The sequence below is a fragment of the Halichoerus grypus genome, chromosome 14 (assembly GCF_964656455.1).
Source record: "Halichoerus grypus chromosome 14, mHalGry1.hap1.1, whole genome shotgun sequence".
NCBI lineage: Eukaryota > Metazoa > Chordata > Mammalia > Carnivora > Phocidae > Halichoerus > Halichoerus grypus.
The window spans coordinates 90,616,814-90,644,158 of NC_135725.1; the positions used below are offsets into that span (position 1 = coordinate 90,616,814).

Genomic DNA, 27,345 nt, shown 5'->3' on the forward strand with positions numbered 1-27,345 from the left:
GCTGTGACCCTGTAGGGTGTTTCCAGTTTGGGGCTGTTGCCATGAACGCTACTGGGTGTGCTTACCAGTGGACCTAAACACTCATCCTTTCTGGACGAACCCCTGGGCATGCAGTTGTTGGATTGTAGAGCAGGTTTAGTAGATATTCCAGCATCCACGATGGTTTGGTTGATTTGGAGTTACTCCCAGCAAAAGGTGTACGCCTTCCAGTTCCTACTTTCTGGCCAACACTTCAGTCTTTTTCATTTTAATTAAAAATTGCATTTTAATTTGAGTTATTATGAGTAATCACAGGGAGTGCTTTTTAGCCATTTGGATTTTGTGCCTGTTCAAGTTTTTTGTCCATTTAAACATTGGGGTTGTCTTTTCTTATTGATCTGTAGGTGTTCTTTACATATTGTGGATATGGGCATCCAGAGTGTCTTCTCCCTGTCTGTGGTTTGCCAATGCACTTTCTTAACCATGTCTTTTGATGAACAGAAGTTTTTGGGTTTTTTTTAAGATTTCATTTATTTGAGAGAGAGAGAGCACAAGCAGGGGGAGAGGGGCAGAGGGAGAAGGAGAAGCAGGCTCCCCACTGAGCAGGGAGCCCAATGCGGGACTCGATCGCAGGACCCTGGGATCATGACCTGAGCCAAAGTCAGACACTTCACCGACTGAGCCACCTGGGCGTCCCCAGAAGTTCTTAATTGTAATGAAGTGAGTTTATCAATGCTTCTTTTATTGTTAGCACCTTTGAGCCTGTGTGAGAGCCTGTCCTGCCCCAAGGTCCTGAAGATATTTTCCTGTTGTCTTTTGAGCTGGTTCATTTTTGCTTTCACATTACGCCTATGATCCACCCCGAGTAAATTCTGCCTGCTTTTGTTCTGAGCACGCCTCTGCTCGGGGGCCTCTGGGCACCGTCCTGCTCCTGAGGGCTTCTGAGGGGCACGCAGCTCGTCTCCCAATGTGGACCTCGGGCATAGGCTCTGGAGTGGGTTTCAAACTTTCTGTTAGTGGTGGAACCCTTTCAAGCACAGAATGTTCTCAGAAACCCAGCAAGGAAGGCAAAGCTACTCTAATCAAGGGGCGTGGGAGGACGGGTGGAAGGTGGAGTGGGAAGAAGCCCGGGGTCCTGTTCACTCAGCCCCTCTCTGACACCCCTGAGTAGAATCTAGGGTTCCTAGGAACCCGGTTTGAAAATCACTGCCCTGGAGACTAGATGGATCTCGTTTCTGCCACACAGTTGTTTCCAGAACGTTCTTTATCAGAGCTCTTTTCCTTCTAATGACATAGAGAGACAAGCCCCAGAGTAGGCAATAAAGGCTTCGATATCTCTGATACCCACAAGGGGTGGGGCCCAGGCTGGAGTATCTCCAGTGTGGAGACAGGAGTGTGGGGTCTAGAAACAAGAACATTGCCCTGGCTGACCTGGCTGTCCTGTCTGGAGAGCCCCGCGCACTTGAGCCTGAAAGGGACCTGAGGCAGAAATCTCTTGCACTGGCTCTGAGCTCTTCTGTAGCTTTGGGCTCATCTTCAGAAGCAAGGAGAGAACATTCCATGATCTCGCTGGCTGCTTCGAGGGGTCGCTGACCTGCCTAAGCCAGCTGCCGGGAGAACACCCCCCCACCCCCGCCAATCCTGGCATCTCTCGCTCTTTCCCCAGTGGTTGCAGAACATGCTGGGCCAGGTGTTGGATGCTCTGGAATACCTCCACCAACTGGACATCATCCACAGGTGACCGCGGGTGGCCAGGCTGCTGCAGGAGAAAGGGCACGGAGTCCCCTTGGGCAGGACCGGGGGAGAGAGGTGCGGCCAGGGTCAGCACAGCCAGGATAAGTGTGGGCACCTTTCCAGGGCCCCTCCCGGGCTCACAGAGAATGCTACCCCCTCCACGTCACCTGCAGTGATTCACCCAGCTTCAGGAGTGGACGCTGACCGGGGCAGGCTGGTTCTAAAGTGCAGGGCGAGCAGCCAGATAACAGCACTAGGAAGGAAGCGATTAGGCTGCGCGCCGTGGCCTCTGGTCGGGTGGCGGGGCTGAGCTTTAGCCCCGCGAGTGGCAGGGCTCCAGCATGCAGTCTGCAGGGGCTGGGAATGGCTGCAGACTGGGTCGGTATCGGATCTAAAGGAGGAGAGAACCATGTGGACCCTGTGTACAAAGAAAATGCTCACGATTTAGCGTAATTTAGCGTTAATGTCACTGAACATGACAAAATGGTTGAAAACCAGTCCCCAAAAACAAATGCATAGCTGAGATCTGGAAGGAGGTGAATAGATGTTAGCAGAAAAGCAGCAGAAGGATTGGGTGTTTTCCCACTTGTAGTTGGCTTGTGGTTTTGCAATTTAAAATAACTGAGTATATTTTATTTCTGTAGGAAACACTGTTTAAAAAGTGGGCTGCAAAGGGGGCATTTGTTGAGAGAAGGGCAGAACTGGGTGGGGCAGGGAGCAGGGCATGAGGTTCAGGGTGCTCTGGCCTCCACCCCGGGAGGATCGTGTGGCCCGTGGGTGGTGGGTGGAAAGGCGGGCACGCCCCCAGACAAAAGTCCCACCTCTTGGTTTCAGGAATCTCAAGCCCTCCAACATAGCCCTCGTCAGCAGCAACCACTGCAAATTACAGGACCTGAGCTCCCACGCACTGATGACAGACAAAGCCAAGTGGAACATCCGCGCAGAGGAAGGTGGCCGGGGTCGTCCCAGTCTGCAGGACAGCAGTGGCTGGGGCACAGTGGGGGAGGGGCCACTCACCGGAGTGGGGTCGCTCCTGGAGTCCAGAGGACAGCAGCCCAAGCTGGAACAAGGCAACATCAAACCTCTCCTTGCTCAGAAGGTCCCCACAGACCCCCGTGGGCTTATGTGGGCTCCAAAGAGGCCCCCTTGCCTTTGTTGTAACTGAGCAGAAGTACCACCATGTGGGGGGGGGGAGGCGGTGCATGCGGGCAGGGTCCAAAAGACACCCAGAAAATGTAAACCTTCATGGAAGGAGAATGGGGGTTAGTGGATGCCATACACTGGTGAGAGCTGGAGTACTTTACTGAGTCCTGAAAATCACCAAGGAGATGGTAGACGTGGGGAGGAAGGGGAGATGCGTTCTCCTTCCTTTGAAAAGACAGCGGGGCAAAGGGAGCTGGGCTTCCAGCCTATACCAGCTGCCAGGGATGGAGAGAGTGACCACAGTTGAGAATTTCAGAGTCCTGCATGCACAGAGGATAAATGGATAGGTGGACAGACAGGTGGATGGATGGGCAGATGGATGGATGGGTGAGTAGGTAAATCTGCTGGAGGTGTGGATGGCAGGGGTCCTGGAGTCCACCCCTTTACTCTTTGGCTGGGGAACGAAGGTCCAGAGAGGGAGGGGCTGCCTGAGGTCTATCAGGAACTAACAGACTGATGACCCTGCTCTTTTGGCTCCTTGTCTGGGGTTCCAGTTTAGAGACTAGGGTGGGGCAACTGAAATTTTGCCTCCAGAGTCTGACCTTTAGAGGAGTGAGATGTTTAAAGAGGGTGGAAGTTTCAGCCTTCTTGGCACATGCCTCTTTCAAACCACATCTGCAGCCGTATTGGGCACCCATGGGCCAGCCTGGTTGGGCACGTGCCCAGGTGGCAGCCTCACTGACTGAAGACCAGGGCCCTCTTCCTTTCCTCCATAGATAGCACCTCCCTACCCCCCTCCCTTTCTGAGCCGCTTGCTCCCCCAGGGAGCACAGGACTCATGCATCTGACTCCTTCTCCTGCCAACAGACCCTTTTCAGAAGTCCTGGATGGCCCCCGAAGCCCTCAACTTCTCCTTCAGCCAGAAATCGGACATCTGGTCCCTGGGCTGCATCATTCTCGACATGGTCAGCTGCTCCTTCATAAATGTGAGCTGCCTTCTGCCTGCCCCTCCCTACCACACCCTGAACCCCACACCCCACATCCCCAGAAAGCCGGCCCTGCCGACCTTGGCTCAAAGGGGCACATTCTCCCCCCCTGCATCCTCCTGCCTTGCTCTGTGCCTCCAACGGGCTGTGTGGGGCACCCCCGCACTCAGTATTTGGCCTTCAGGGCCCCGGCATGGTGATGACGATGACTGAGATACTCAAACCGCCCCATGGCTAACCCTCACGGGGGACTCCCTGGGTGCTCGCTGCCTCCTTATGGATGAGAAAAGCGAGTTCACGTGCACCAGCGGGCCCACGGCGGGACGCAAGCCAAGGGAACTGGACCCTGGCGGGCCTGAATGCACCTCTCAGGTCCCTAGTCTTCCCACCTCCGGCCCTCTTGCCGGCTCGCCCTGGGGCACGGTCGGGGCTGGGCCGACGGAGCAGTGCTGTCCGCGTCCCCTCAGAGAGCAGAAGCCATGCACCTGCGGAAGTCCATCCGGAGCGCGCCTGACGGCCTCAAGAGCGTCCTGCAGACCATGGAGGAGAGGAAGATCCCCGATGTGGAAACCTTCCGTTCTCTCCTACCTTCGATGCTGCGGATCAGCCCCTCGGAGCGAGTAACGATCAGGTGAGCCCAGGGGCTGTCGCTGGATCTGAACCTTTCCGTGTATCTTCCGCCGTCTCTCCGCCGTCCTGCATACACAGCCACTCGGCGTTCTAATGCCACAGACGCGCCGACCCCTCCGTGGCCCGCGGGGCTTTCCCAAGCATGGCCCATCCCAAACTGCTGTAGCGGCAGGCACACCCCTGAGCCCTGAGCCGACGGAGCAGGCTTCTCCCTCAGGTGCGGAGGTCCCCGAGGACCAGGACCATGTTCTAACTGTAGTTTGTCTTAACAAGAGAAGGAAGAAAGAACATAAAACAGTGAATCCGGCCTGGGTCTATGCACCTTTATACGAACACGGTTGTCAAATCTGTTCAGTATATTTTATGGAGGAAGGGGCCCAGCCCCGTGCTCCCGCACCCCGGGGAGCAAGCCCAGGCCCCTCCTGGAGGTGGGACTCCTGGGAGAGATGCTGCCAAATGGAGTCCCAAACAGGAGGGTGGAGGTTGGGTGTCTGCCCGCCTCTCTGCGGGCAGGAGCCCCACAGAGCCCCGCAGGGGAGCCCAGCGGCCGTCTCGGCTCCCCTCCAGGGATGTGATCCACATCACCTTCGTGAGCAGCAACTTCCGGTCCTCCAGTGTTGCTCTGACCCTGCACCGGCAGGTGGTCCCTGCCTTCATCGCCGACCGGCTGCTGGAAAGTAACGTCGCCAGTATTTTAGGTGATGGTGGGGGCCCAGAGGGGGAGGGAGCTGTTGTCTCAGCTCTGGGGGGGGTGGTCAGTGCCTCCCCCTGCCTCCCAGTGCCCTGGACTGCTCCTGACACATGGCCAGGGTTTGGAAGGCTTCGGGGCTCTCCCCTCCATCCCACCCCAGGCACCGCATTGCTCAGGGCACCCCCCGCTCAGATACCCTCCCTCACTCCTGTCACCTGTACCAGAGTTCATCTCAGTGCCTGGCCCCTGTTTCCCCTCCCCTCCTGCTACATGGTGCTCGTGACAGCTGAGCAGCCCCCCACTGTCACAACCCCTGGAGCCCCCTGCTGTTTGCCTCCACACCCTGCCACACGGTGATCCCCATGCCCAGAGTGGTTGCCCCACTTGGCACCTGTTCCTGTGTGGTTTCTACACGCCCAGAATGGTGCTGGGCATGGGAATGGGCACTGCAGGGGCCCTGGACGGGCAGGCGCGTCCCTGCAGGGGCTCTGTCTGCCGTGGGACATGGGCAGGCCTCCGCTGACGGTGCTGCCAGTGACCTGGCCCAGTGCTCGCTCACCACCCAGCACTTTGTCTCCACCGCCTGCCCCTGGTGGGGGGCTCCTTGTGGCTCCCAGCACAGGGACTACACAACCGCCACACCCAAGGCCTTGGGTGGACCATGGGTCTAGAGGCCACCTTCAGGTTCGAGGTCGACTGCACTCGCGCATCCCTCTGTGTTCTGGGTGGTCTGCTCACTTCCTCCTCTCCTCCGTGGCTCCCTGCCCTGGCTGCTTGTGACAGGGGACTCCTCCCCCATCTGCCGCCTCTGCCCCCACTTCCGGGGAAGGGACGGTCTCGAGGCCCTAGCTTCTGTCCCCCCGCCCCGCATCTCGCGGCAGGGGGCTTTGGAGGTAGGCAGCTAGGTCCGATGGAAGCCCATCACCCACCAGCTCAGTGGCCTTGAGCGAGGTGCCCTCTCTGAGCCTGTTTGCTCATCTAAAAGTAAGGAGCACCACAGGGCCCGTTTGTGGGCCACTCCGAGGTGCACAGCGCCCAGACACGGGTGGAGGAGGGGTCCTGAGTTGGCCACGGGATAAGGAAGGGGTCTCCAATGTGCATAGCTGGACACTGCAGCCCATTGTGGGGCTGGGGTCGTCTGTTAGGAGTCAAAGGCAAAGAGCCCTGCAGGGAGGCTCGGAGGAGCAGTGGAAGGAGCCCTGGGCTCAGGGGAGAACTCTGGCTGTCTTGAGACTCCAGTGAGGCTCCAGGACAGGCTTGGGTTTGACTCTGGACCAGCTGCTAGGCCTGCGGAATGGGGGTGAGAATGCCCTATCGCGTGGATCTGTGGGGAGTGTGGTGCCTCCAGGTGGGCCCCAGGCGCCCTGGCCCTCAGACGGCTCCTCCCCGTGCGGTCCTATCTCCTGCAGAGGTCATGCAGAACTTCTCCAGCCGGCCTGAAGTCCAGCTCAGAGCCATGAAGAGGCTCCTAAGAATGCCTGAAGACCAGCTAGGTAGACCCCCCACGCGCCCACCTTCCCCCGCTCCTCCCAGGCTCAGCCTGTGGCCCAGGCCTCTGGGGTGGCCGTGGCCCTTCTCTCTGAGCTCTCCTAGAGGGGCTCTCCTACACCTCCGAGGCTTGCTGGGAATTCTTCCCGTGTCGCCCCTTTTGCCCAGCAGAAGGGGGGGGATGGGGTGGCTCGGTGAGCAAACAGTGTAGTGACCAGCCCTCACATGGTTCTCACGGGCTCTTAGTAAGGCTCCTGTCTTTTCCCCCATCTCCATCGATGGCTGGCTGGGCGGTTGCCTATTGTCCAGTATGATAAACGGCACAGGACTGAACACCCCGGAGCATGGGCCCCTGTGCGCTGTGGGACAAATTCCTAGGTGCTCGGGGTATAAATATTTCACTTTTTCACAGATACTGCCAATTACTTACCCACCTATCAAGAGTGCATGACGGCATCTCTCCCCGACACTGTCCATCAAGCAGTATTCATATCTTCTAAATTTTGCCAAAATAGTGTCTCATAAGATCTCTCCATTCAACTTGCCTCACCAGCCTGAATATTATACTCACTCCCTCATCCATCCATCAGTCCTCCATCCACCCCCCATCTGTCCGTTTGTCCACCCATCCATCAACTGTCTGTCCATCTGTCCTTCCACAGAAGGCCTGTTCCAGCGGCTGGGGCAGCTGAGTCACTAGCAGAGACTTCATACTGGCCCCTTGCCTTTCCCTCTTTCTCACCCTTCCCCTGGACCCCTCCTGGAGCTAGGCTGTGGCCAGAAGAGTCCCCAGGAAGGGAGACTTTGCCTTCCTGGAGGGGCTGAGGGAGCCAGCCTCACTGGGAGGTGGGTTAGCTGTGCTGGGCATCCTGGGGCCCGCGCTCTTGTTCTGGATGTTCTCGCTGCAGGCCTGAGACACAGGGCTCTCGCTCCCCACTCTAACGGCGTGGGGAAGGGACACTGCGGGGACCGGACCCTCCACTGCCGCCCGCGCACGCAGCCCAGGGAAAGTCCATGAGACCCGCAGACGCCCGCACTCAGGGCAGTTATGGCCACGGACTGGCTGGGTTCAAAGCAAGTGCTTTCGTCTCTCTGACCCTGTTTTCTCACCTGTAAGAGCAACAGGAAGGCTCCACCTCAGAGAGCTGCTGGAATAAGAAGATGCCCAGGGCAGACACACATTCTTTCCTCACCTACTCATCTGTCCAGGGGCCCATGCATGATGCCCTGTAGACTCCCAGCGGCGTTGGACTCCCTGGTCTGGTCCGTACACCCTTCCCACCCCCTGCTCCTGGGCCGAGGCTCAGCCTTGCCACCCGGCCCTGCCAGGTCTGCCGTGGCTGATGGAGCTGGTAGAGATTTTGATCACCATCATGAAGCAACACGAGAGGATCCTCGACATACAGCTGTATGCCTGCTCCCTCCTGCTGCGCAGCCTGGGTCGAGGTGGGTGCCGAGCCATGTGGGTTATGTTGACCCGGCAGAGCCTTGGAAACCAGCACTGGCCGCCCGGTGCCACTTACCGGCCATGTGGGCTGGGCAGGTGCCCACCCCTTCTGTCCTTCACCCCATCATGCAACCAGCACTTACGGGGACCTACTCCAGAACAAGCCTGACCTTGGCTTTCTCCACGCGAAGTGGGGGCATTGCCTCCCCCCCCAGCCAGGGAGGGCGGCCCCCTGCAGGCTACCTGCCCCATGATCCCCAGTGTGGGACGTAACCCTGGTCATCGTCCCTTGGCCCGAGCAGCGCTGGCGCAGGACCCGGCGGCCGAGGTGCTGAGTGACAGCTCTGTCATCTCTGTCCTGCTGAGCACCCTGTGGAGCCACCCCGAGTCGGAGCAGCTCCTGGTCACGGTCTACAGCCTGCTCACCATCATCTCCAGCCAGGGTGGGTCGGCCTGGCCCTGCCCGCTCAGCCGGGGCGTGGGGGCGGCCTGGCCCTTACGGGGCACGCTGGGGCTGTTCCACATGCTTGGCCTTTGTCTCTTGATGGGAAGCTTCTGTTTGACTGTCACTTGTTCCCTCCACAAACGTGCAGACATCGACCAGGTGCCACCGTGGGCTCCACGCCTCGTTCATCTCTTCACGGGGCACCTGAGCTCCTGCGGCCCCCAGCCAGCCAGGCAGGGGTGGCAGAAGCAAGGGCCGCCCACACCGTGCATTGGTCCCACCCACCTCCTTGGGCAGCTGGGCCCGCGAGCCCAAGGATGCTCACCTGGAGTCCTGTGGCCAGGGGAGGGACGCCTGCACTCTGCTCCTCACCCCGCTTGACTGGAGCCCACTTCAGGGAGTGAGCAGGGGTGCTATGAATAAGCCCGTTAGGACAAGAGGCGTAAATCAGAGCCATCAGGCAAACTGGGTGTCGGCTCACCCACCAGGAAAGACAATCATTGCTCCCACCCCAGGAGGCTCAGGCCTGCTCTGTGTGGACCCAGGAGGCCGGCCCCAGCCAATCATGGGATAGGCAATACACGGACTGGTGACCCCGAGGATGGACCATGTCCTCTTGTTTCAGGGCCCCACACTGGGTAGGACTGGCCCAGAGTAGATGCCCAGAAATGCAGGATGCATGGGCCTGTGGTTGGCAAGGACCACGGAGGGAGGTGGTGCTCAGGGCAGGCTTCCTGGAGGAGGGGCTTCTCTGTGGCCCTGATTCTGGGGCCTGCCCACAGAATCGGCCTCAGAGAAGCTGCAGAATGCTGGGCTGTTTGAGCACATCCTGGAGCACCTGAGTACCTTCTCCACAAACAGGGACATCTGCATCAGTGGCCTGAGCCTGCTTTGGGCCCTGATGGCGGACGGTGAGGGGGCCCCTCCTCCCACTCTCCTGCTGGGGGTGGGGGCTGCTATCCTTGCTGCTCCCTAATCACCTCTGACAGCCTTCAAGGGCCTCCACGGCCTGCACCTTAAACACTTCAGGAGCAGAGCCCACAAAAAGACTTTTCTGAGAGCCTGCAAGCAAAGGAAAAGTAAGGGAGGGAGGGGGCGGGGCGGGGGGGATGCACCCAGCGGAGGCAGGACCTCCTGTCCTGACCGGGTAGGTCCTCACAGACTCTCGTGGCTCCTGCCCTGGGAGGAGCCTGCCACACCTGCCACACATCCTGGGATTTCCCGGGCAGTCCCTGGTTTCTGATGGTAGCTTGGCGCCGGCCCCCTACTGTCACTCTAGATTCAGAAAAGGGCCCCCGGGCTGTGCTGCTTCCTCTCCTCCAGGCCCCGTCTTGGCCCTTTGGCCATTCGTTCTAAGGAAAAGAGGGCTCCAGGCCACGGAGAGCCTGGGAAACCAGAGAGCGCTGTCCACACCCGGAGTGCAAAAGCCCCCAAGACCAGTTGGGGGCAGAGAGTCCCTACCCTCCAAAAACTCCCCTCTTCCCTGACCTCTCCCCCAACAGGCGGGAGGCGGGTGTGGGGGGCTATGTATACAGCAGGCTCGGCTGCATGCACTCAAGGGCTAGGTGTCGCCTCCATCCCGCGCTGGTTGCAGCTGTCATTGTGAACAAGACCCCTTTGGAGAAAGCCGCGGTCCTCATTCCCGAGGTGCTGGCCACTTACCCCAGGGACGTGGAGATGGCCGAAGCCGGCTGCGGGGTCTTCGGGCTGCTGTCCATGCTAGGTGAGCAGCCCGGGCGGGGGAGCGTGCGCCCCACGCACAAGGCCACGAGGCCTCAACTAGGCCCTCTGCAGGTTGCATAAAGGAGCACCAGTTTGAAGATGTGGCGGCCCTGTTCCTGCAAAGCATCCGGCTGTGCCCGGACAGAGTGCCGCTGGTGAACAACGCCTACCGGGGGCTGGCCAGCCTCGCGAAGGTGTCCGGTGAGCCTGGTTATGGACGGGGCTAACACTAGGAGATGGGGGCAAACCTCAGCAAGGCGGGTCTGCCAGCCGCCCGCAAACCCAACACAGAAGCAAAGGGATCAAAAAAGGAAAAGGACAATCTATGGTTCCTTCATCCAGAAGTTGCCACGGAGACTTCACTTTTTTTTTTTTTTTGGCTGAATGCTATACTGTGATTCTCTTTCCCTGTCCACAAACACATATTAGGTCTGCACAGGCATCCCTAACAGGTTTAGCTTATCAGAACACCCCAGGGGCCAGGTCCCACCCCCGTAATAGGACCGGTTTGTTGTTGCTCAGTGCGCAGCACCTGGCACTGTGACAGGATGGCACTAGAACCCCTCACAGTTGGGGCCTGCAGACCGGACAAGGTTGCCGGCTGGGATGTGAGCGGGGCTTCAGCCCCTTTGAGATCTGGTCCCAACTCCATGTCCCAGGGGTGGGCTGGGCTGGGGGCCAAGGGCCAAGGACAGTCTCTGCTTCTCAGCCTGAAGTTGTCTGGGCCCGAGGAAGGGAGTGTGGCCACCCTCACTCCTGGGAGGGAGGCTCCAAGGACCACTGGCAGGGTCTTCCTTTCCAGTTAGATGCCCTGGGCTCCGGGGCTCTCCCCCAGCCTGAGGTCCCACCCACACAGGTCTGCATCAGCTGCCCACCTTCAGGGGATGGGAGGGGAGGCTGAGGTCCTGAGGGCAAAAGGGACCTGGCTCAGCAATGGAGGAGGGGGTGGTCCAAGCCCAGGGCCCGCGTCTGGGAGAGAATGGGCTTTGCCACCTGTTGGCTGGGACACTCAAGTCATCCCACCTGAGCGTCAGATCCCCAGGTTCCAGAGGGTCTGATGAGTAACCTTTCCACTGGTCCCCAGCCCCTCAAGAGTCAGGGTCTAACCCCTAACTGGGGGTGTACGTGTGCAGTGTTGGGGTCCCCCCCGCGCCCACGCTGTAGGCGCACTCTGCAATGCGCTTCAGCACTTCTGGGGCCCATAGGCTGAGAGCACCCTGAGGACAGGAGCCTTCTGCTGGGAGAGGGAGGTGGGGTGTACATGTCCCACCATGGGGACACACCGACCTCAGATGTCCCCACGTGGCGGGAAACTGGCCTCCTCTGCCAGTGGCTGAGGTCCTTGCTATCCTGAGCTTTGGACTCTCAGCGACTCTGAGAACTAGGTACTGCCGCACCCCACTGGCTAGAGGGCACCGAGGCACAGCAGCTGGAGTGAAGGCACCCCCCCACCCCCAGAGCTGGCGGCCCTGCAGGTGGTAGTGCCAGGGGAGGGCGGCAGCGGCCTCGACCTCCTCCGGGAGATGTACCAGCTCTACAAGGACGACCCCGAGGTGGTAGAGAACATCTGCATGCTGCTGGCCCACCTGGCCTCCTACCGTGAGAGTCCCCCTGCCCTCCGCACCCCTCCAGGACGCCAGTGGTCAGAAGCACCCTGCTCCCAGCTCTAACTGGTGGGGGGAAGGGAAAGAACCGAATCGCCACTTCCTGTTGGTTCAGTGGGAGGGCTCACTAGGCACCAGGCGCCGCGCCGACCGTGGGGGACGCCTGGCTCCCCAGCCTGAGAGGCAGCACGTGGGTTGGGCTGAGCCCAAGGGGGATGGGCCCAGCCTTGTCCTGCCGGGCCCCCCTGGCCAGGGCCGGGGGGGCATCAGGCTGGCTGAGCCCTGACCTCAGGACCCTCTGCCTTGCCCACAGAGGAGATCCTGCCTGAGCTGGTGTCCAGTGGCATCCGGCCCCTGGTCCAGGAGATCAAGGAGCGCTTCACCTCCAGCCTGGTGTGTGCCCCCAGGGGGTTTGGGGGCAGGGGCCCCCAAAACCAGGCCTCCCACCTGCCTCTACAGTCAAGGTTCTGTGTAGAACAGACTTGAATCTGTGTGTGTGTAGTTTTTGATGACCCTTCTCTTTCCAGGAGCTGGTTTCATACGCAGAGACGGTGTTGCTAAGGCTGGGGGCCACCACGCCACCCAGCTCCGCAGGACAGTCGGCTCTGCCCTGAGGAGGCAGACACCCCAAGGCCTCCTGCCCCCTCCCCACCTTCTCTCTTGCCCTTTCTTTCCTCCTATACCCCCAGAGCTGCCCGGTGAACTGTGTTTTCCTTAGGCTTCGGGGGGATCGTCTCCAGGCTGCGAGGCCCAAGGCTGCCTGGCGTGGAAGCGTCCTGGGGACAGGGTGGGCCGGTGGCGCTCTGGGAGCGTGGGGTTCGGCAGGTGTCCCGCAGGCTGCGGCCCTGGCCCGCTCAGTGTGCCAGCTGGACACAGCAGTCCTTTGGGGCCACTCTAGACGAGAGAAACAGAATGACCTCCACAAGCTCCACCTCCAGTAAAAACCTGCATTTATGTTGAATATCCTCAGTGGGTTTGGGCCTTCCTTGTGCAGCGGCCAGGTGGCTCGGTGAAGCCTGGGGCTTTATGCACTGAGTGCGACCCGCTGCTCCTGACTATTCTCAGAAGACCCTCACACCTGTGCTCCAGCCCAACAGCCGGGGGTCAGCACGTCCGTCCTAGACAGGGGGCGACTGGTGTCACCGAGCTTGGACAACTGGAGCCCCAGCGTCACCCCGTGGGCCCTGCCCTTAAACGTGGCAGGTGTATACATGGGGTGGGGTGGGGGCTGAGAAAGGAACGGCGCCCTCGGAAAATCAGAGTCCAAAGGCAGCCACAGCTAACTCCGAGACGGGCCCGGGCCCGTTGAGTCCAGTAGAATTTTTACGTGACTCGAGGCAGAGGAAGGAGAGGGGCCTCCTCCAAGGAAGGCACGGAAAACCCAGTGGACTGGGTACTTCCCACCCCTGGGATGGGGCAAATCTCCGGCAAAGCTTCCGCCGGTGACAGCAGGGCGCAGACGGCCCCGACTCCCCGTCCTGGCAGAGGTCCAGGTGCCCCTCTGCGCCCGTCCCCGCCAGCCACCTCCAGCGGTGGACCAGGTCTCAGATGGCAAACTCAGAGGGAAGCAGCGGTTCTCAGCAGCGCGCCCCCACGCCCTGCCGCTGGGACGGTGAATGTGTTTTGCCAGAGCTGCTGCTCTGGGGAGACCCAAGCTGTCCCATGCTTGGTCACGACCGCCCAGGGACGGAGACGCTGCTGCGGTCTGGAGCGGGGGCTGTGGGGCGCCTGTCCTGGGCCGTACTCTCCCATTCCTTCTTCACCAGGACGTAGAGTCTCATTGCTGCCTGGGCATCCTGAATCTAGGGGACACAGAACACCACTGTGACCGTCCCAGGTGACCAGCACAGCCACGGGCCACCCAATCCCACGGGGCACACAAAGGAGAAAGCCAAGCAAAACAGCATTCTAGGGATTCGATCCTGGCCAGGCTTTGGTGACTCTGGTGCCCCGCTTCCGGGAGAAGAAAGGAACCCAAGGAAGGTGGAGGGGATAGACGTGCTGCCTTGTGACACAGCACAGACACATGGACACGCAGACGGGAGGGCGGGCTCTGAGCGTGAGGCAGGCCGGGGCCACGATGTGGGGGCTGGGTTCCACAGGCCAGCACTCCTCGGCCCCGGCACTGGAGCCTGTCACAAGGCCCAGGGGGCCAGCCAGCCTGGGCTGTGTCGTCCTAAAAGGCCTTCAATCTAGACAGGGGACTTTTTCTCCAAAACGACTGCAATAACAGCAGTTTTTTGTGTTCAAGTGTTTATTAGCTAAACGTCAACACTCAGGATGTAGTGAGCGCTCTGTGAGTCGTTCTGCCATCTTATTGTTATAGGCCAGCGGCCTCCTAAGAAGAAGTCATCCAGGCCCCTGACAGGGCGCCTTGGCTGCAAGGTTAGGGCCGGCCCGCGATCCTGGGGAGCGTCACCCCAGGCCACACTTACCGAACAGTGCTCCACGTGCTGCACGCTGATCCCCAGGATCCTCTCGGCAAGCAGCCGCAGGGATGGCCTTCCGCTCTGCAGGGGGAGGGGACGGCACACGGCCACGCTGGGGAGCAGGCCTCGCAGGCTCTGCCTGGGGCAGTCACCCACTGAGCCCCACCCAGTGCCCCTCAACGTGCCTTCACCAGGGGCGCGCGTGGCCCCAGGCCTGGTGACCCCCACCGTCAGCCCCAACAGGAGGGCCTGGGCAGGAGTCTGCACCTCCGCCTTCCAGCCTCAGGCCTCTGTCCGCAGCAGGTCCGAGGCAGCTTCTGCCCCAGAGCTGGGGGTCTCGTCACAGAGACCGGACCGGAAAGAGCCTGCTCTCGCTCACGCTGGCCTCGGAGGGCAGCGCTCGGCAGAACTCTGCTTTTCCTGTTAACGGTTCTTTTCATTTTGAAAGTTAACAGGCAGAGCCTAACCACAAACCAAACGCCGTTCAGCGGTACACCGTCAGGAACCAGAAGCAACCCCTACACAAACAGCCCGCCTGCGGCGCCCTGAGCCCGTGCCCTGTCATACCTTCACCTGACTCTTGAAAGGTTTGTATTTCTGTGTGTCCCGGATCTTCTTTTTTGGGTGATCGAGAAACAGCACCTGGAAGAGGAGGGTGACAGTCACAGTGTCACCAGTGTGCAGCGGTGGGACCCCCTCTCCCGAGGACTCCTAGCACAGAGCACGCTCGAGTGAAAGGGTACTGGTGTGAACTCGGACTTCTGACAGAAAGCGATCACGCTGTCCAAGGATGACGGCCGGCAGTTAAGAACCCCGTTAATAAAGACCCCATCCTGAAGCCAGGGAAACAGGAGACCAGCAAGCACGGTGTTCCTGCGGTGTGAGCTGGTGTCCCACACGCAGGAAGTCAGGACGCTAACGGATCGCAGCAGCTCGTCCCACGACCTCTGGAGAGAGCCGGCCACGTGGGGAGGGAGCAGGAACCAGCAGGATGGCGGCCGCTGGTGGGTTTATGGCACCGCATGGTGGCGGGCAGAGGACCTGCCGTCAGTTTCAATAGTTCAAAATTTCGAAAGGCAACGCAAACCGACAGTCGGGTGCCTGAAACATCTGCGAACCCCGGGGTTCCTCGGAACACTATTTGAGAAGCCCCACGCCCAGGAAGGACAGTCTCCCACCCTGCCTGCCCTGTGCTCAGTTCTGCCCACAGCAGAGACCCTCAAGAAGCAGAGGCTGGAGGCCGCAGCCCCTAGGGCACCACAAGTGGCCCCTGGAGCTTGCCCACCAGGAGGGAGACGAGAGGAGCCCTTGACGGTCTGGTGGCTGTCAGGGGGTGGCTGCAGGGGACGCTTCCCCACAGACCGCGGCTCTGAGCTCACAGGAGCACTCGGCCCTGGCCAGCCGGGTGGAAGCTGCAGAGGAAGCAGCCTGGCTCTGTGTATGTGGAATGTGCTAGGGCCGTGGGAAGGGGGCCCGGCACCAAGTCCGGGCTGCACCCAGCTCTGCCATGTGGACGCAGCGGGCACGTCACGTAGCTCACAGCGCCTCACTTCTAGCGCCTCCAAAAGGGGCACGAAGCCTCAGATGCCTTTTGAAGAGCTGAGCAACGCCTAGCACTCCTCCCAGCACGCGGGGAGTACCCGGGAGCTGGTGCCGTTACCAGGGCCGGAATTCCAACAGTGCAGTCCCCTCGTGGTGCAGCCTGCGCCCGACGGCCGTACCTTCAGGTCGTTACGCAGCGCGTGTCCCACCAGAATCCGGCCCTTCAGCATGTCTGCCACTTCCTTCTGGACAACTTCAATTTTTTCTCCTGACGAGCAGAACAAAGAGGTGGGTTTTAGCGCCATGGGCCTCGCTGGGGAGCCCCACGCGCAGCTCCACCGCGGCCGAGAGAGGGGCTTTCAGAAGCGCTCACAGCCGCCTGGCAGGCATTTTAACTGTTGAATCTTGTAAGAACCAGGCTTGGACTTCGAGCTTTCCAACTGGAGACAAAATCAAGAACGGTGCTCCGCCGCAGCCGGTGAGGGGGGCTGCTCCAGACCCTCGGGCCCAGAGGCAGCGCGGCCTGCTCTCCTAGCAGATGCCCCTGGGGGCACCCCCACCCCCTCCTGCCAAGGGAAGGGTCAGGTCTCCGTGCTTGCCCTCCGTGACGCCACCTGCCCCACCCCCGCCCGAGATTAGATCGGGGCAGCCCACCCTAGAGCCTAGAGCTGAGGGCTGGTCAGGCCAGGGCACCACTTGTTGGTCGGGTGTGCAGAGGGGACCTGAGAGGCGCAGAGAAAGGACACCGAGTGGGCCAGGAAGGAGCAGTGTGGCCTTGATCCCGAAAGCTTCCAGGACCTCTCCAGGTCCCTAACCTTGGAGTCGCCCCTGCGGCCTTTCCGGTCTCCCTCCCACAGGGCCAATCCACCAGAATCCCTACAGACTCTGCCTTCAGGATGCATCTGGGTCACGACTGCCCAGGTCACCACCAGCACATGCCCCCTCTTCTTGTTCCCACCCTCATGGGTCCAGAGTCTCTTCTCAACCCCACAGCCAGAAGGAACCTGCTAGAACCTGAGCCAGGCCTCTCACGGCTCAGACGTTCCCAGGGCTTCCTGAAGTCCTCACAAAGACGAGACCCTACAACCTACCCCATGGCCCCTGCTGACCCCACACTGGCGCACACTCTAGGTGACACGGAGGTGGGGACACAAATGTGCCCGAGAGGCCTCTGAGAACAGTCACCCCAGGTGAGGTAAGACTGTCGGGACTCCTGCTGTGGCGAATGCTCCAAACAGAAAGGGGACCAAAGGGAGAAAGAGGAGCTCCTGGCTGGCTCAGTCGGTAAAGCGCACGACTCGATCTTGGGGTCGTGAGTTTAAGGCCCATGTTGGGTGCAGAGGTTACTTAAAAAAATTTAAAAAATAATAATAAAAAAAGAAAAAGGGAGAAGGGACCCAGGCATCGCTTTTCCTCTGTGCTCATCAGCCGGGAGGACCCACCCTGCTTGAGGTTCTCTGGCCGTATCCCGCTGACCGCCGTCCTGTAGTCCGTCACCGGCTGGGTGGGCTTGACGTACTTGTCATAAACACACTTCCCATACTGGTTCACAATGGACACTCGGGCGGCGATGCTCTCTTCCCCCTTGGGGCCCACGCCCACCATCTCACAATCCATGGCTAAGGCTCTAGTCAGGCTGAAGGGAGCCAAAGGTTCCAGTTTAATCAACACGGCGGGACCCAGCCCTCGGCACCTAAAGCTCTCCGCCCACCACCACCCCTCTGTGGGACAAGCTCTCCGCTCAGGCTCCTCGCAGGACGGGGCGGCGCCTCCCCAATTCCACTAGGGCTCAACTAGGGGAGAGGGACGGAGCTCCCTCCTGAAACCCTCGCCCTCTGGGGCTGAGTGCCGCCCGTGGCCCTGGCCCTGCACACCCGCCGAAGGCCTGCTCCTTCACCAGCGTGATGCTGCTTGGGCTCTGCCCCAGCTGCTTTCTCGCTATCCTGGCCGCCTCGGGGCCCATGGCCGCTTCGATATCCGCCGGGTCCACGTCATCAAACCAGATGTCGTCTCTAAAAGGCAGAGAGAACAGGCCGAGCACTGGTCAGCGGAGGTGCTGGTACAGCGGGGGGGCCCCCCACGGCCCCAATACTCCTGCGGATTGACCACGTGCTCTACCGCTCGTTTCGTTACAAGACAGGCTCCTCATCCCAAACTTACAAAGGACATAAGATGTAAACGTACAAGCCAGCTGTAACGACTACTAACACGTGCTTCTAAATTGGGAAAGTTGTAGGTTCATCACCGGACATTTAGAAAACACAAACGCGAGAACTATGAAATGGAAACACAGACCCCCCTCCCCCAACACCTCCCAAGCTGGGGCGACCTCTAGCGTCTTCACGTCAAGGCCTCAAACTCCGATGTCCACACAAGGGTGTGTTTTCCTGCCTGGTGAAGTCTGTCCTTCGGGCTCAGCTGAATGTCATTTCTTTAGAGATCTCTTCCTGACCCCACTGAGTGGACACGCTCCTCTGGCCATTTGCTCCACAAGCTTCTCCCTCCTTCGGTTTATCCTGACCACACTCACAGAATACTGGAATAATTTCAGTCTGGCCATCTCTCCTGCTCGACTATCAGCCTTAAGCGGGAGGGCTCTGTCGTGCCTGCTCCGTTTCCAGAGGGCCTCCCTGGCTCAGGGACACACGGCAGGCACTCAAACCCCTCTTTCCTGGAACCTTCAGCAACCCGGGCGACTCGCCGCCAGCCTGACTCACAAACATGCCACCTCCAGCTGAGCCACTGAGAGGCAGCCCCGAGCTCCTGGTCCTCCCTGCGCAAGTGACCCCCACGGGGTCTGCTGAGTAATCACCAGGTGCTGAGCTAGCACACTGCATCTCACACCCCCCCCAACACCACAGATGACCACACTGAGGCGCGGGAGACGTCAGGAGCTCGCACCAGAGCACCCGACTCGCCAGACACAGGAACTGGTCTCCAACCTGGGTCCTTCTGGCTTTGGCATGCGTTCATCCCACAAATCGTTACTGGAGGCCTACTTAGGGCCAAGCTCTGCTCTAGGCCCTGGAGATATGACAGTTACCAAACAGGCCCTGCCCTCATTAGGCCTCCATCCTGGGGGAAACAAGTAATAAGCCAAGAAACGGCAGCGGGGTAAGGTGCTAGAGGGGGTGCGGGAGGGGCCGGCAGCCTAGGCCTCCTGGAGGAGACAGGCCGCAGTTGCTGGGACTTTGTTCTCAGAGATGAGCCGATGGGGGCCGCTGGCTGCACAGGGAGGCAGAGGGGACCAGGTGGGCCACCAGAGCTTCAGCGAGGGCAGATGCCACCTGTACTTACTCAGTGGGCAGGGCCGGAGTCAAGGCCACAGTCACCTCCTTAGCTTTCCGCTTCTTATGCTTGCTGTCTGCTCCTTTTGGAGAAATGTCACCGTTTGTCCTTTTCTTGGCTCCTTTCTCATTGTGCTCTGCTCCTCTGGCCTTCGTGGGGGGTCCCGGCACCTTCCTGTTCCTTGGAGATATTGAAGGAACGGAGGCACCAGAGACCTCGGGGTCTGTGGTCTCCGATCCCATCTCACTTCTCTGTGCTGTATCTGGGATCACTTTTTTTTGTTGGATAATCTTGGGCTGCATTTTGGAATCCATCTGAGAGACAAGAGGCTTTTCCAGGGCCTGTGTTTTTCGTTTCAGGAGCTAATAGGACCCAAAATAAAATACACAACACGTTTTAATTTGGAAATCACGCACAAGAGATTGAAAATACTTACATGTGTACATATATGTACGTGTACTCAGTCACATCTACGAATGTCTGCTACCCGCATCATCGAGATTCACGTTCAAACGGTCTGGGAAAAGCCCTTTTTCACACCCATCTGAAGTCACTTGTGGTGAAATGCACTTCTCTGCTTATCTGATTACATTGCACGATTTGATACCTGTTTCCTCATTCCTACAAAACTTCACACTGTTCTCCATCGTAAGCACCTACTGAATGACTGAACAGAGACTACTTTTCTGGGAGCCTGAGGGGACGATAAGCAGCCTGTTTACAGTTCGTTTAGAGTTACTTCTCCCACAGATTAGGCCACGGAGCTGCAGCATGGAAATCGCGTCCTTCACCAGATCTCGTTTTGCTACTGCTGTGCGGGTCTCAGGAAGAGAGATGGAGAGTGTCTGTCAACTGGAAGAGGCTCAAGAGCGGCCAGTGGCCATGCTTCTGCTGTCCTACAAGAAGGGCTCTCGGCGTTCCTCCAGCCCAACCTTTCCCTGGTGCTCCGGTCCCCAGCACGGCTGTTCTCAGCCACAGTGAAGACCCTGATCATGCGGCAGTGAGCCGAGACACGAGGACCTGGGTTTCTACTTACTTGTTCCCACAACGTTTAAGAACAGGAGGATTTGCTTTCTTGTACGAAGTAGAGAAAACACAAGGTTTCCCCCACAGTAACCACCCTTCCCACTCACTTAATCTTGCTTTACTTTCTTGGGAGAAAAAGAGAAAGAGGTAGAGTCACAACTCAATAAATCGTACAGAACCCTGGGGTTTCCCGAGGAAACCTCATCAGTCCTGTCCCTCGAGACAGGTGGTTGGGGCCTCCCATTCTAAGGCACCAGCGCTGCTGAGAGGCTCCAGAAGCTCTCTTCTGCGGTCTGTCTTGCTCACCCGGAAGCTCTGGAACAGACTCCAGAAAACCGTGGAAGGCTCTGCAGGTCAGTAGTAGCAAAGAACACAAACTGGTGCCCGAAACGTGACTCTGCACCTGCGTCTGCCACGTTTTTACTAGCTGCGTGACGCTGGGCCCAATTCCGTAAGCTCTGTGCCTCCGGCGACGACCACAGCAGCTAACTCCGAGGGACGCGTAGAGAATTACGACTGGACTACAGGGAACAGCATGGGGCAGAGAGGAACATCCACGGAAGGACTGGCCCAGATGCCGAGAAAGTCAGCAGGGCGCCGCCCCGCATTCAGGGCAGGGACTCCGATGTCGGGCCGGTTCTGCTCACCCTGGATCACTTCTCTAACCTTTCTGGGCCCCCTTATTCGTCTGCAAGCCAGAGATGCTAACGGGGTCTACTGCAGGGTGTTGGTTTGGGGGTGAAATAAAAACACAGAGATGAGGTGGCAGCGGCTGCACCTTTCAAGAGCTGGGCACCTGGGGGCAGCAGCCATCAACACCACTGGAAACCCTGGGTATTGCTGGGATCCTCCCGATCAAGGTCCCGCTACTTGCTGGCCCGAGGGCTCGCGGTCTACCTCCACAGGCCGATCTGCCTCCAAAGGCCTGCCTGCACAGCTGCCGTCGGGCCCCCCCCGTCCTCCCCCCGTCCTCCGTCCGCGCGGCCCCGCCAATCTTACCGCCTGCAGCGCCCTCCAGTTTTGGGAAAAGTCCTCTGGCGCCTTTGGAGGCCGCACGACGACGACCCTGGCGCCGCCTCCCGGTGTCCCGCTTGCTTCTCGCCCTTTGCTTTTCCAGACTCTCTTCTTCCTGCTTTTCTTCCGAGGAGGCTTCTTGCCAAGCCCCGGCTCAGCCAGGGGGTCTCCCGGGGCGCGCCTGGGGGTCAGCGCCTTGGCCATCCCGCCGCCGCCGTCCGGGGTCCCCGGGGCCCGACACCACGGCGCGACCAGAGCCCCGCCGCCCGGGCCCGGAGCCGGACTCTGCCCACCCACCGCACGCCCAGGCCAGCCCCCAATTCCCCCACTGCGGTGACACCTGCCTCCCGCACCCCGGAAGCGACCCCGCGCGCGCCCCGGCACGTGCACTCCCGTCCCCGGAAGTGCTCTTCTCTGCCGGACCCGCTGGAAACCGGGCCTCCGCCCCTGGTTCCGCACGGCCCGGGGAAGAGCGGGGCTCTCCGTCCGCCTGGGAGAAGGTTCACCGCCCCAGCGAGCGGCGTCGGGCTCCATGACCGAGGGTGGGGTTCGGGGAGGCCCAGGATCTTCCAAGAGCCGGGACGGGGATGAGAAAGGAGGACGCCGGAAGGCAACTGGGGGGCCGGCGTCGGTGTACCACCGCGGCTGGGCCGGCCGAGCGCGGGGGCGCAGGCGGCCGCGAGGGGGCGCTGGACGGCCGGGCCGGGGGCGGGCGTGGGGGGAGCCGGGGGCGGAGCGGACGGCGCGCCGGCCCGGGGCCACGCCCCCCAGCTGGGCGGCCCGGGCTCCGCCCCTCCTTCCTCCCCGAGTGGGGAAACTGAGGCCCGGGGACGGAAGGACGACCTCCGCGCAACGGGGCTGCAGAGGCTCTTAAGCCACAGCCGATAGCAATGAGGAAGCATTGTAACAACGCTGTGTATTATTTTATTCAACAGCGGTGACAATAAATCACCAGCACCCCTTTGCCTGGCCCCTCGGTGCCTTGATTAATCCTGCGGATGAGCCTCAGCTTCCCGAAAGCTTCCACGTGAGTCTGTGTGTGTGGGGGGGGTGGGGGGCTTTCAGGGAGACAACTCACAAACCAACCAGGTAATTTTGGGTACCAGTAACTGCCGTGAAGGTGATAACAGAGATGCTGGGAAGAGGTTGACCCCTGCGGGTGGTGTGGTTACCAGACAACCTGCAGGATGCCCAGAGAAGTGGGAATTTCAGATAAAGAATAATTTTTAGTATAAATATGCCCGATGCAGTAGTGGCAATATTGGGGGCATACTTAGACTAAAACAAAAAGTATTCATCATTTATGCAAAATTGAAATTTAACTGAGTGTCCTGATTTTTATCTTCTGAATGTGGCAACCCTACCTGGGGGCCACTTAGATCAGGTCCTAAGGGAGGGTCTCTTTGAGCAGGTGACATGTGAGAGGAAACCTGAAGGGAAAACCAGGGCTCAGGGAAGAGCAGCAAAGCCCTTGCCGCGTCTGAGGATCGGGAAGCAGACTGGTGTGGCTAAGGCTCTGTGTGCAAAGGGGAGAGGCTTAGAGATGCAGGCAGAGAACAGCAGGACCAGTGTAATCTGTGATTCCAGAGCCCCGGAGGCTGCAGGAAGGGGTTTGGACATTTTACTCTAAGGGCAGGGGAAGCCATTGAATGCTTTAAAGCTGGGGGGTGACGCAGTCTGACTTGAGTTCTTAAAGGACCACTGCCACTCTGTGAGAGATGGGACGGGGAGGGCGCTCTCGAGAGAGTGGGGAGGCCAGGTGGGAGCCCATGACCGATGCCCAGGCCAGCGGTGATGAGCTTGGATTAGGGGGCAGTGTGTTCTTCTGGGTCTCCGCGGAGCAGTCACAGAGATAGTCAGGAGCCCACAGCATGAACTGGGATGGCGTTCCTGGGAAAGATAAAGGGGGAAATGTGGGATGGGCAGGGAGAGCCTCAGGCAGTCACGCAGATCAGGCCTGGGAGAGGAAAGCAGACTGGCCCAGGATGGAACCTGCACAGCCTCTGGGATTACAGAGGACACGGAGGCAGGGAACCTGCACAGTCCCCCTGCTAGCTGTCAGCTGAGTTGGGCGTGGAGTCCTGGAGGTGTGAGAGAGATGGAAACAGTGCTTGGGAGAGTGTGACCGAGAACCTTCCGGAAAGTGGAGTGGGCTGCCAGGTGGTCTGTGATGCTGAGGGCAGCATGGTGCCACCTCGCCTGGTTCTGTGACTGTCCATCGGGGGCAGACACTGAATAGTCAGTAGCTGAGAGGGAGGGGGTGAGGCAGAGGAGTGTTTGTGAGACGTGAGTATAGTGGGGGGCCCGGGATCTGCACTGGGTGAGGAGGTGAAATGAAACAGGGTCACTATGTCCAGGGGTTTTAAAATGGAGCCAGGAATCCATTAAGGAGATGGGCCGCATGCACGTCCTCCCCATCCTCACCCGTGGAACTGTGAACTTTTGAACTGGGCCAAAGTGCAAATATTCCAGGGACCTAGCCTGAACACTTGCAACCCTCCTACAGTGAAAGACTGCTTACTGTTAGCCTTAGTCCAGATTTATATTATAAAGATTTCTTTTCTGTTGCAACGCCAATCAAAAATTCTCTGTAAGCAACGTACACAGCCAGACTATTTTTGCTGTGAATGCTCCTGACTTTTGCTCCCTAGTGGGGCATTATTTGGATTGTGACCCAAATCTCTGTGCCCTGAATTGCAATTCTTCGATCCCAAATAAATGAGCTTGTGTAATGATTGCCTCCTGACAATTTTAGCTTGACAAAGGGAATGAGGAGTGGAGAGCGGGACAGATCATGGGGTGTCAGCAGAGGGGAGCGGGTTGTTGGAGCTGGAATGCACAGGATCTCATCAGTCAGGAGAGAGTAACCCAGCCTTGGTTATAGAGTCATGCCTGAAGCCACATCTGCGAGATCCCTGGTCCAGTGCTCCCTCCTCCTGACTGCCCTGCTTGGCCCAGCCCCATCCCAGGGCGTAGGATCCGGTGCTCTGGACGGAGGACCCGCCTCAGTGCAAGAGTCTGCAGGCTGCCCACTCCCATAGCCCCTGCCCCCAGAGGAAGCTCCCAAGAGTAAACACAGCCTCATCGTCCCGCCCACCGGGGTCTACTACATTCCACACCGGCTGCATTTCCAGTCACAAAGCTCTCTCCCTCTGCTACAGGCTGGTTTTCCTGAGGATGAGGGAGTCTCACCCCTGGGGGAGAGGCGTGGGGGCAGTTCTCACTTCTGCCTTCTTTCTTCTGGGCTGCTGGGGTCTCTCTGATTTCCAGCAGGTGGGTGAGTCTGCAGGCGTGGAGGTGTTTGGGGAGCCCTGGGGCCGGGCATCTGAGCTCTTCTGGGTGCTGAAGGAGGGTGCCCTGGGGAGAGAGGGAACTGCCCAACAGCCTTTGGGCAGAGTGGGGGTGTTCTTTCAGCTTTGGGGTTTGAACTGGGGGGGTGGATCTGAGCTTGGGGTTTCGGGGATGGAGTATGCTCGCTGAGAAAGGAATGGGCTTGTTGGTACTGCGTCCTCCTCCCCTACCCCCCACCTCGATTCCCCCCCTTGCCTTGTCCCTCTGCCACCCCCTCTCCCTCCTCTCTTCTCCCTTGTCCTTTCTGTCTTGCAGCAATTTCTTCAGGCTTTGGAGCCAGAGGAAGTGACTTCTTATTTTGGCCCTGAAGCTACTTTAAAAGGTACTTGTCGAGGAGTCTCTTTAGCAGGGGGAGTTCTTCAGGGCCTGAGGGGCACATCCTCCTTGAGTCAGGGCTCTGCTGGGGGGAGGAGGTCCAAGAAGCTGCCGTCGTTCCTGTTAATTAACTCTGGACTTCTGCCAAGTCCGTAAAAGCTGGTCTGGGTGTTCTGGACCAAGCTGGGGTTCTGACCCCGGGCTCTGCTCAACATCTCAAGGGAATGGTTACTAATTAGCTGGTCCCTTTTGCCCCGGGGGCCTCCCTTGGGCTGGGGGAGCTGCAGGAGCTCTTGTGGTTTCTGGTCATGGATGGAAATATTTATCCTTTCTGTGAGAAACAAGATAGGCGCTGGCTCAAGCTCCAGCCAGGGCCTTCCTGTCACTCTCGGCCACATCTGTGGACTTCTCTGGGGTGCCAGCCCCCTTTCCAAGTTAGGCCGTTGATCTCAAGGCTGCTGGGAAACAGAGGCAGGGTGGGCTAGTGGTCAGGCTGGAGAGAAAGAAGGGACGTCCCACTTACGACTGAATTCTCCGTGGCCTGGGTCAGATGCACACTGAGCCCTGCTTGGGGCTGCCTAGGGGTGGGAGTGGGGACCAGAAACTTGTGTATCAGGACTCCAGGTCCCTGCAGCTCTCTGGGGGCTCCTTAGGGGTGAGGCAGATGGGTGGAGAAGGATGGTGAGGCTGGCCTTGGGCGCCTGCTTTTCCTAGAGGCCACAGAGGCTGTGCTTGGACCTGCTCTGCCTGTTGGGGTTCATGCCACCCCTCGTGAAACCCTGTCGTGGGGTGAGGCTAGTGTGCCGAGTGCTGGTCTGCCCCAGGGCGAGGCCCAGATGGGAGAGGCAACTTGCAGTTCACCCCTCTGCAAGCTGGGAAGGGCTGAATTTGAACCCAGGCTCTCCCCCCCCCGGGGTTTCAGGCCAGCACGTGTCCCCATGCACCAAAGGGAACGAATGGGGCCCCCTCTCCCGGGCAAGAAGACCGGGAGGGCCGAGCAGGGCTGAGCAAGGCAGCCTCCTCTCTCCTGCAGGACCTCCATTCGATGTGGCCCCTCTCAGCTGCATCTGTGAAGAGGGGCCCCAGGGGCCGCCCTGCAGGGCCCCACGCTGCTCCCTGCACGCCTGGGGCCGGCTCTTCACCATCTCTTTCCCGCTGGAGCAGAGCCTCCTCACCGCCTCCTTCACCAGCGAGCGCGTGCTGAACGCCTCCCTCCGGCTCCTGAGGCGGCCGCCCCATCTCTGCTTCACGGGAGGCCACCCCCTGCTGCCCCTGGGCGCCGTGGCCAGAGTCACTTACTGCTCGGGCCACTTGGTGAGTGGGAGCCCGGCTCAGCATCGGGGAGAGGCCGTGCTGAGGGCGTGTTTGGTGGGACCCCCACGGTGCCGACAGGTCCCCCAGCTCCCTTCTGCCCAGCCAGATGTGCGGGAGGACACTACATTAGATCTTTGCCTCATGCCAGGCCCCATGAGGGCATGTTCCACGGAGGCTCAGAAAAACTGGCTGAGTTTCCCAAGGCCGCCCGGCTAGCAGGTGGCAGAGCCGTTGTGAATCCAGGGGGCCACGGGATGGAGAGAGCCAGGGCTTGGCAGTCCGCCCTTTGAGTTCAGATTCCAGCTCTGTCCCTTAGTCCAGATGACCTTGGACCAGTCACTCGGTTGGATCTCAGGCTCTTCAACCGAGAAATGATGAGGTATCTTGGTTTGTCATGAGACCTGGTGTCAGGTGTCCATGGAAATCTGTCACGATGCATCGGTCAAGCCAGAGCCACTTATGTCATTACGTGCCCCTCTGTGGTTGCTGCGTTGGGCAGCCCAGTATGGGCCGGGACACATGCCACTCCGGGTCAGTCTGGTGACTGCCGTGCTGTCTGTTAGCATGGGCCTAGCTAGTCCCTTGAGGCCCCCTCCATTTCTGTACACGAGGAATCCCACCAGTGTCTCTCCCAGACCCTGCAGCCTGGGGTTCAAAGGCCACGACGTGAGGGAGGACCAGAGTGGGGGGGTTAGGCTGGAAGCAGGTGTAGCAGTAAGCACGGACCCAGAAGGGCCCAGGTCCCCAGCTGTCCCACAAGGATGGGCGTGGGGACGCTGGACTTGGAGAGGAGCCCTTGGAGAGAGCTCAGGGCAGGTCCGTGCCCAGTGCTGTGACGTCCCAGAGAGGCCCTGTCATGCAGCGGGGCCGGTGGCCTCTGTGCCAGGCTGCTCTCTCTTCTCTAGGAGGGCAACATCCTGGTGGGTGCGGACAGGTTCTACGTCCAGCCGGTGAGGAGGCGGCACTGGGAACTTGTGCCTCCCTGGGTTCGTTCCCAGCCCCACCTGATCCACAGGCCTGTACCCAAGGCCCCCACAGCCCCCAAGGCCCCAGAAGTTATCCAAGGTACAGCCCCTGGGAGAGGGAGGGTGGAGCTGCCCTTGGGGACAGCTCTGGGGGAGGGCCAGCTCTCCCCGACGCCCAGGTGGCCATGCAAAATGCCACAAACGTGAGTGAACCATCTTCGTGAGGATGCTG

General features: G+C 59.6%; 3 protein-coding genes across 7 annotated transcripts in view; 2 read left to right on the top strand and 1 right to left on the bottom strand.

Moving 5' to 3' along the window:
* The window catches only part of STKLD1 (serine/threonine kinase like domain containing 1), a 21,938-nt gene extending 9,104 nt beyond the window's left edge, over positions 1 to 12,834 (top strand). The window contains exons 7-19 of the mRNA XM_078061302.1: positions 1,646 to 1,716; positions 2,548 to 2,663; positions 3,724 to 3,842; positions 4,310 to 4,473; positions 5,040 to 5,170; positions 6,573 to 6,656; positions 7,981 to 8,097; positions 8,401 to 8,541; positions 9,326 to 9,454; positions 10,138 to 10,266; positions 10,338 to 10,466; positions 11,724 to 11,864; positions 12,183 to 12,834. Of these exons, the coding sequence (XP_077917428.1) occupies positions 1,646 to 1,716; positions 2,548 to 2,663; positions 3,724 to 3,842; positions 4,310 to 4,473; positions 5,040 to 5,170; positions 6,573 to 6,656; positions 7,981 to 8,097; positions 8,401 to 8,541; positions 9,326 to 9,454; positions 10,138 to 10,266; positions 10,338 to 10,466; positions 11,724 to 11,864; positions 12,183 to 12,355 (1,644 nt within the window). The 3' untranslated portion in view covers positions 12,356 to 12,834. The remainder of the gene's footprint in view (positions 1 to 1,645; positions 1,717 to 2,547; positions 2,664 to 3,723; positions 3,843 to 4,309; positions 4,474 to 5,039; positions 5,171 to 6,572; positions 6,657 to 7,980; positions 8,098 to 8,400; positions 8,542 to 9,325; positions 9,455 to 10,137; positions 10,267 to 10,337; positions 10,467 to 11,723; positions 11,865 to 12,182) is intronic.
* On the bottom strand, positions 12,803 to 21,530 carry REXO4 (RNA exonuclease 4). The gene is made up of 8 exons (XM_036108365.2): positions 21,154 to 21,530; positions 19,138 to 19,490; positions 17,715 to 17,852; positions 17,283 to 17,476; positions 16,020 to 16,108; positions 14,866 to 14,940; positions 14,305 to 14,379; positions 12,803 to 13,671 (listed from the first exon to the last, which is right to left on the bottom strand). Exons 1-8 carry the CDS (start codon positions 21,370 to 21,372, stop codon positions 13,540 to 13,542), a joined length of 1,275 nt encoding a protein of 424 aa, XP_035964258.1. The 5' UTR covers positions 21,373 to 21,530; the 3' UTR covers positions 12,803 to 13,539.
* A 79-nt stretch (positions 21,531 to 21,609) lies between these two features.
* Positions 21,610 to 27,345, top strand: part of ADAMTS13 (ADAM metallopeptidase with thrombospondin type 1 motif 13) — a 30,473-nt gene continuing 24,737 nt past the window's right edge. For 3 of the 5 annotated variants that reach the window (XM_036108344.2, XM_036108335.2, XM_036108330.2), the window contains exons 1-5: positions 21,942 to 22,195; positions 24,330 to 24,441; positions 24,775 to 24,841; positions 25,868 to 26,148; positions 27,054 to 27,213. In XM_036108344.2, the coding sequence (XP_035964237.2) occupies positions 22,167 to 22,195; positions 24,330 to 24,441; positions 24,775 to 24,841; positions 25,868 to 26,148; positions 27,054 to 27,213 (649 nt within the window). In that variant the 5' untranslated portion in view covers positions 21,942 to 22,166. Of the gene's footprint in view, positions 21,711 to 21,941; positions 22,196 to 24,329; positions 24,442 to 24,774; positions 24,842 to 25,867; positions 26,149 to 27,053; positions 27,214 to 27,345 lie in introns of those variants that run through there. The other 2 variants (XM_036108326.2, XM_078061983.1) reach the window with 2 other exon arrangements.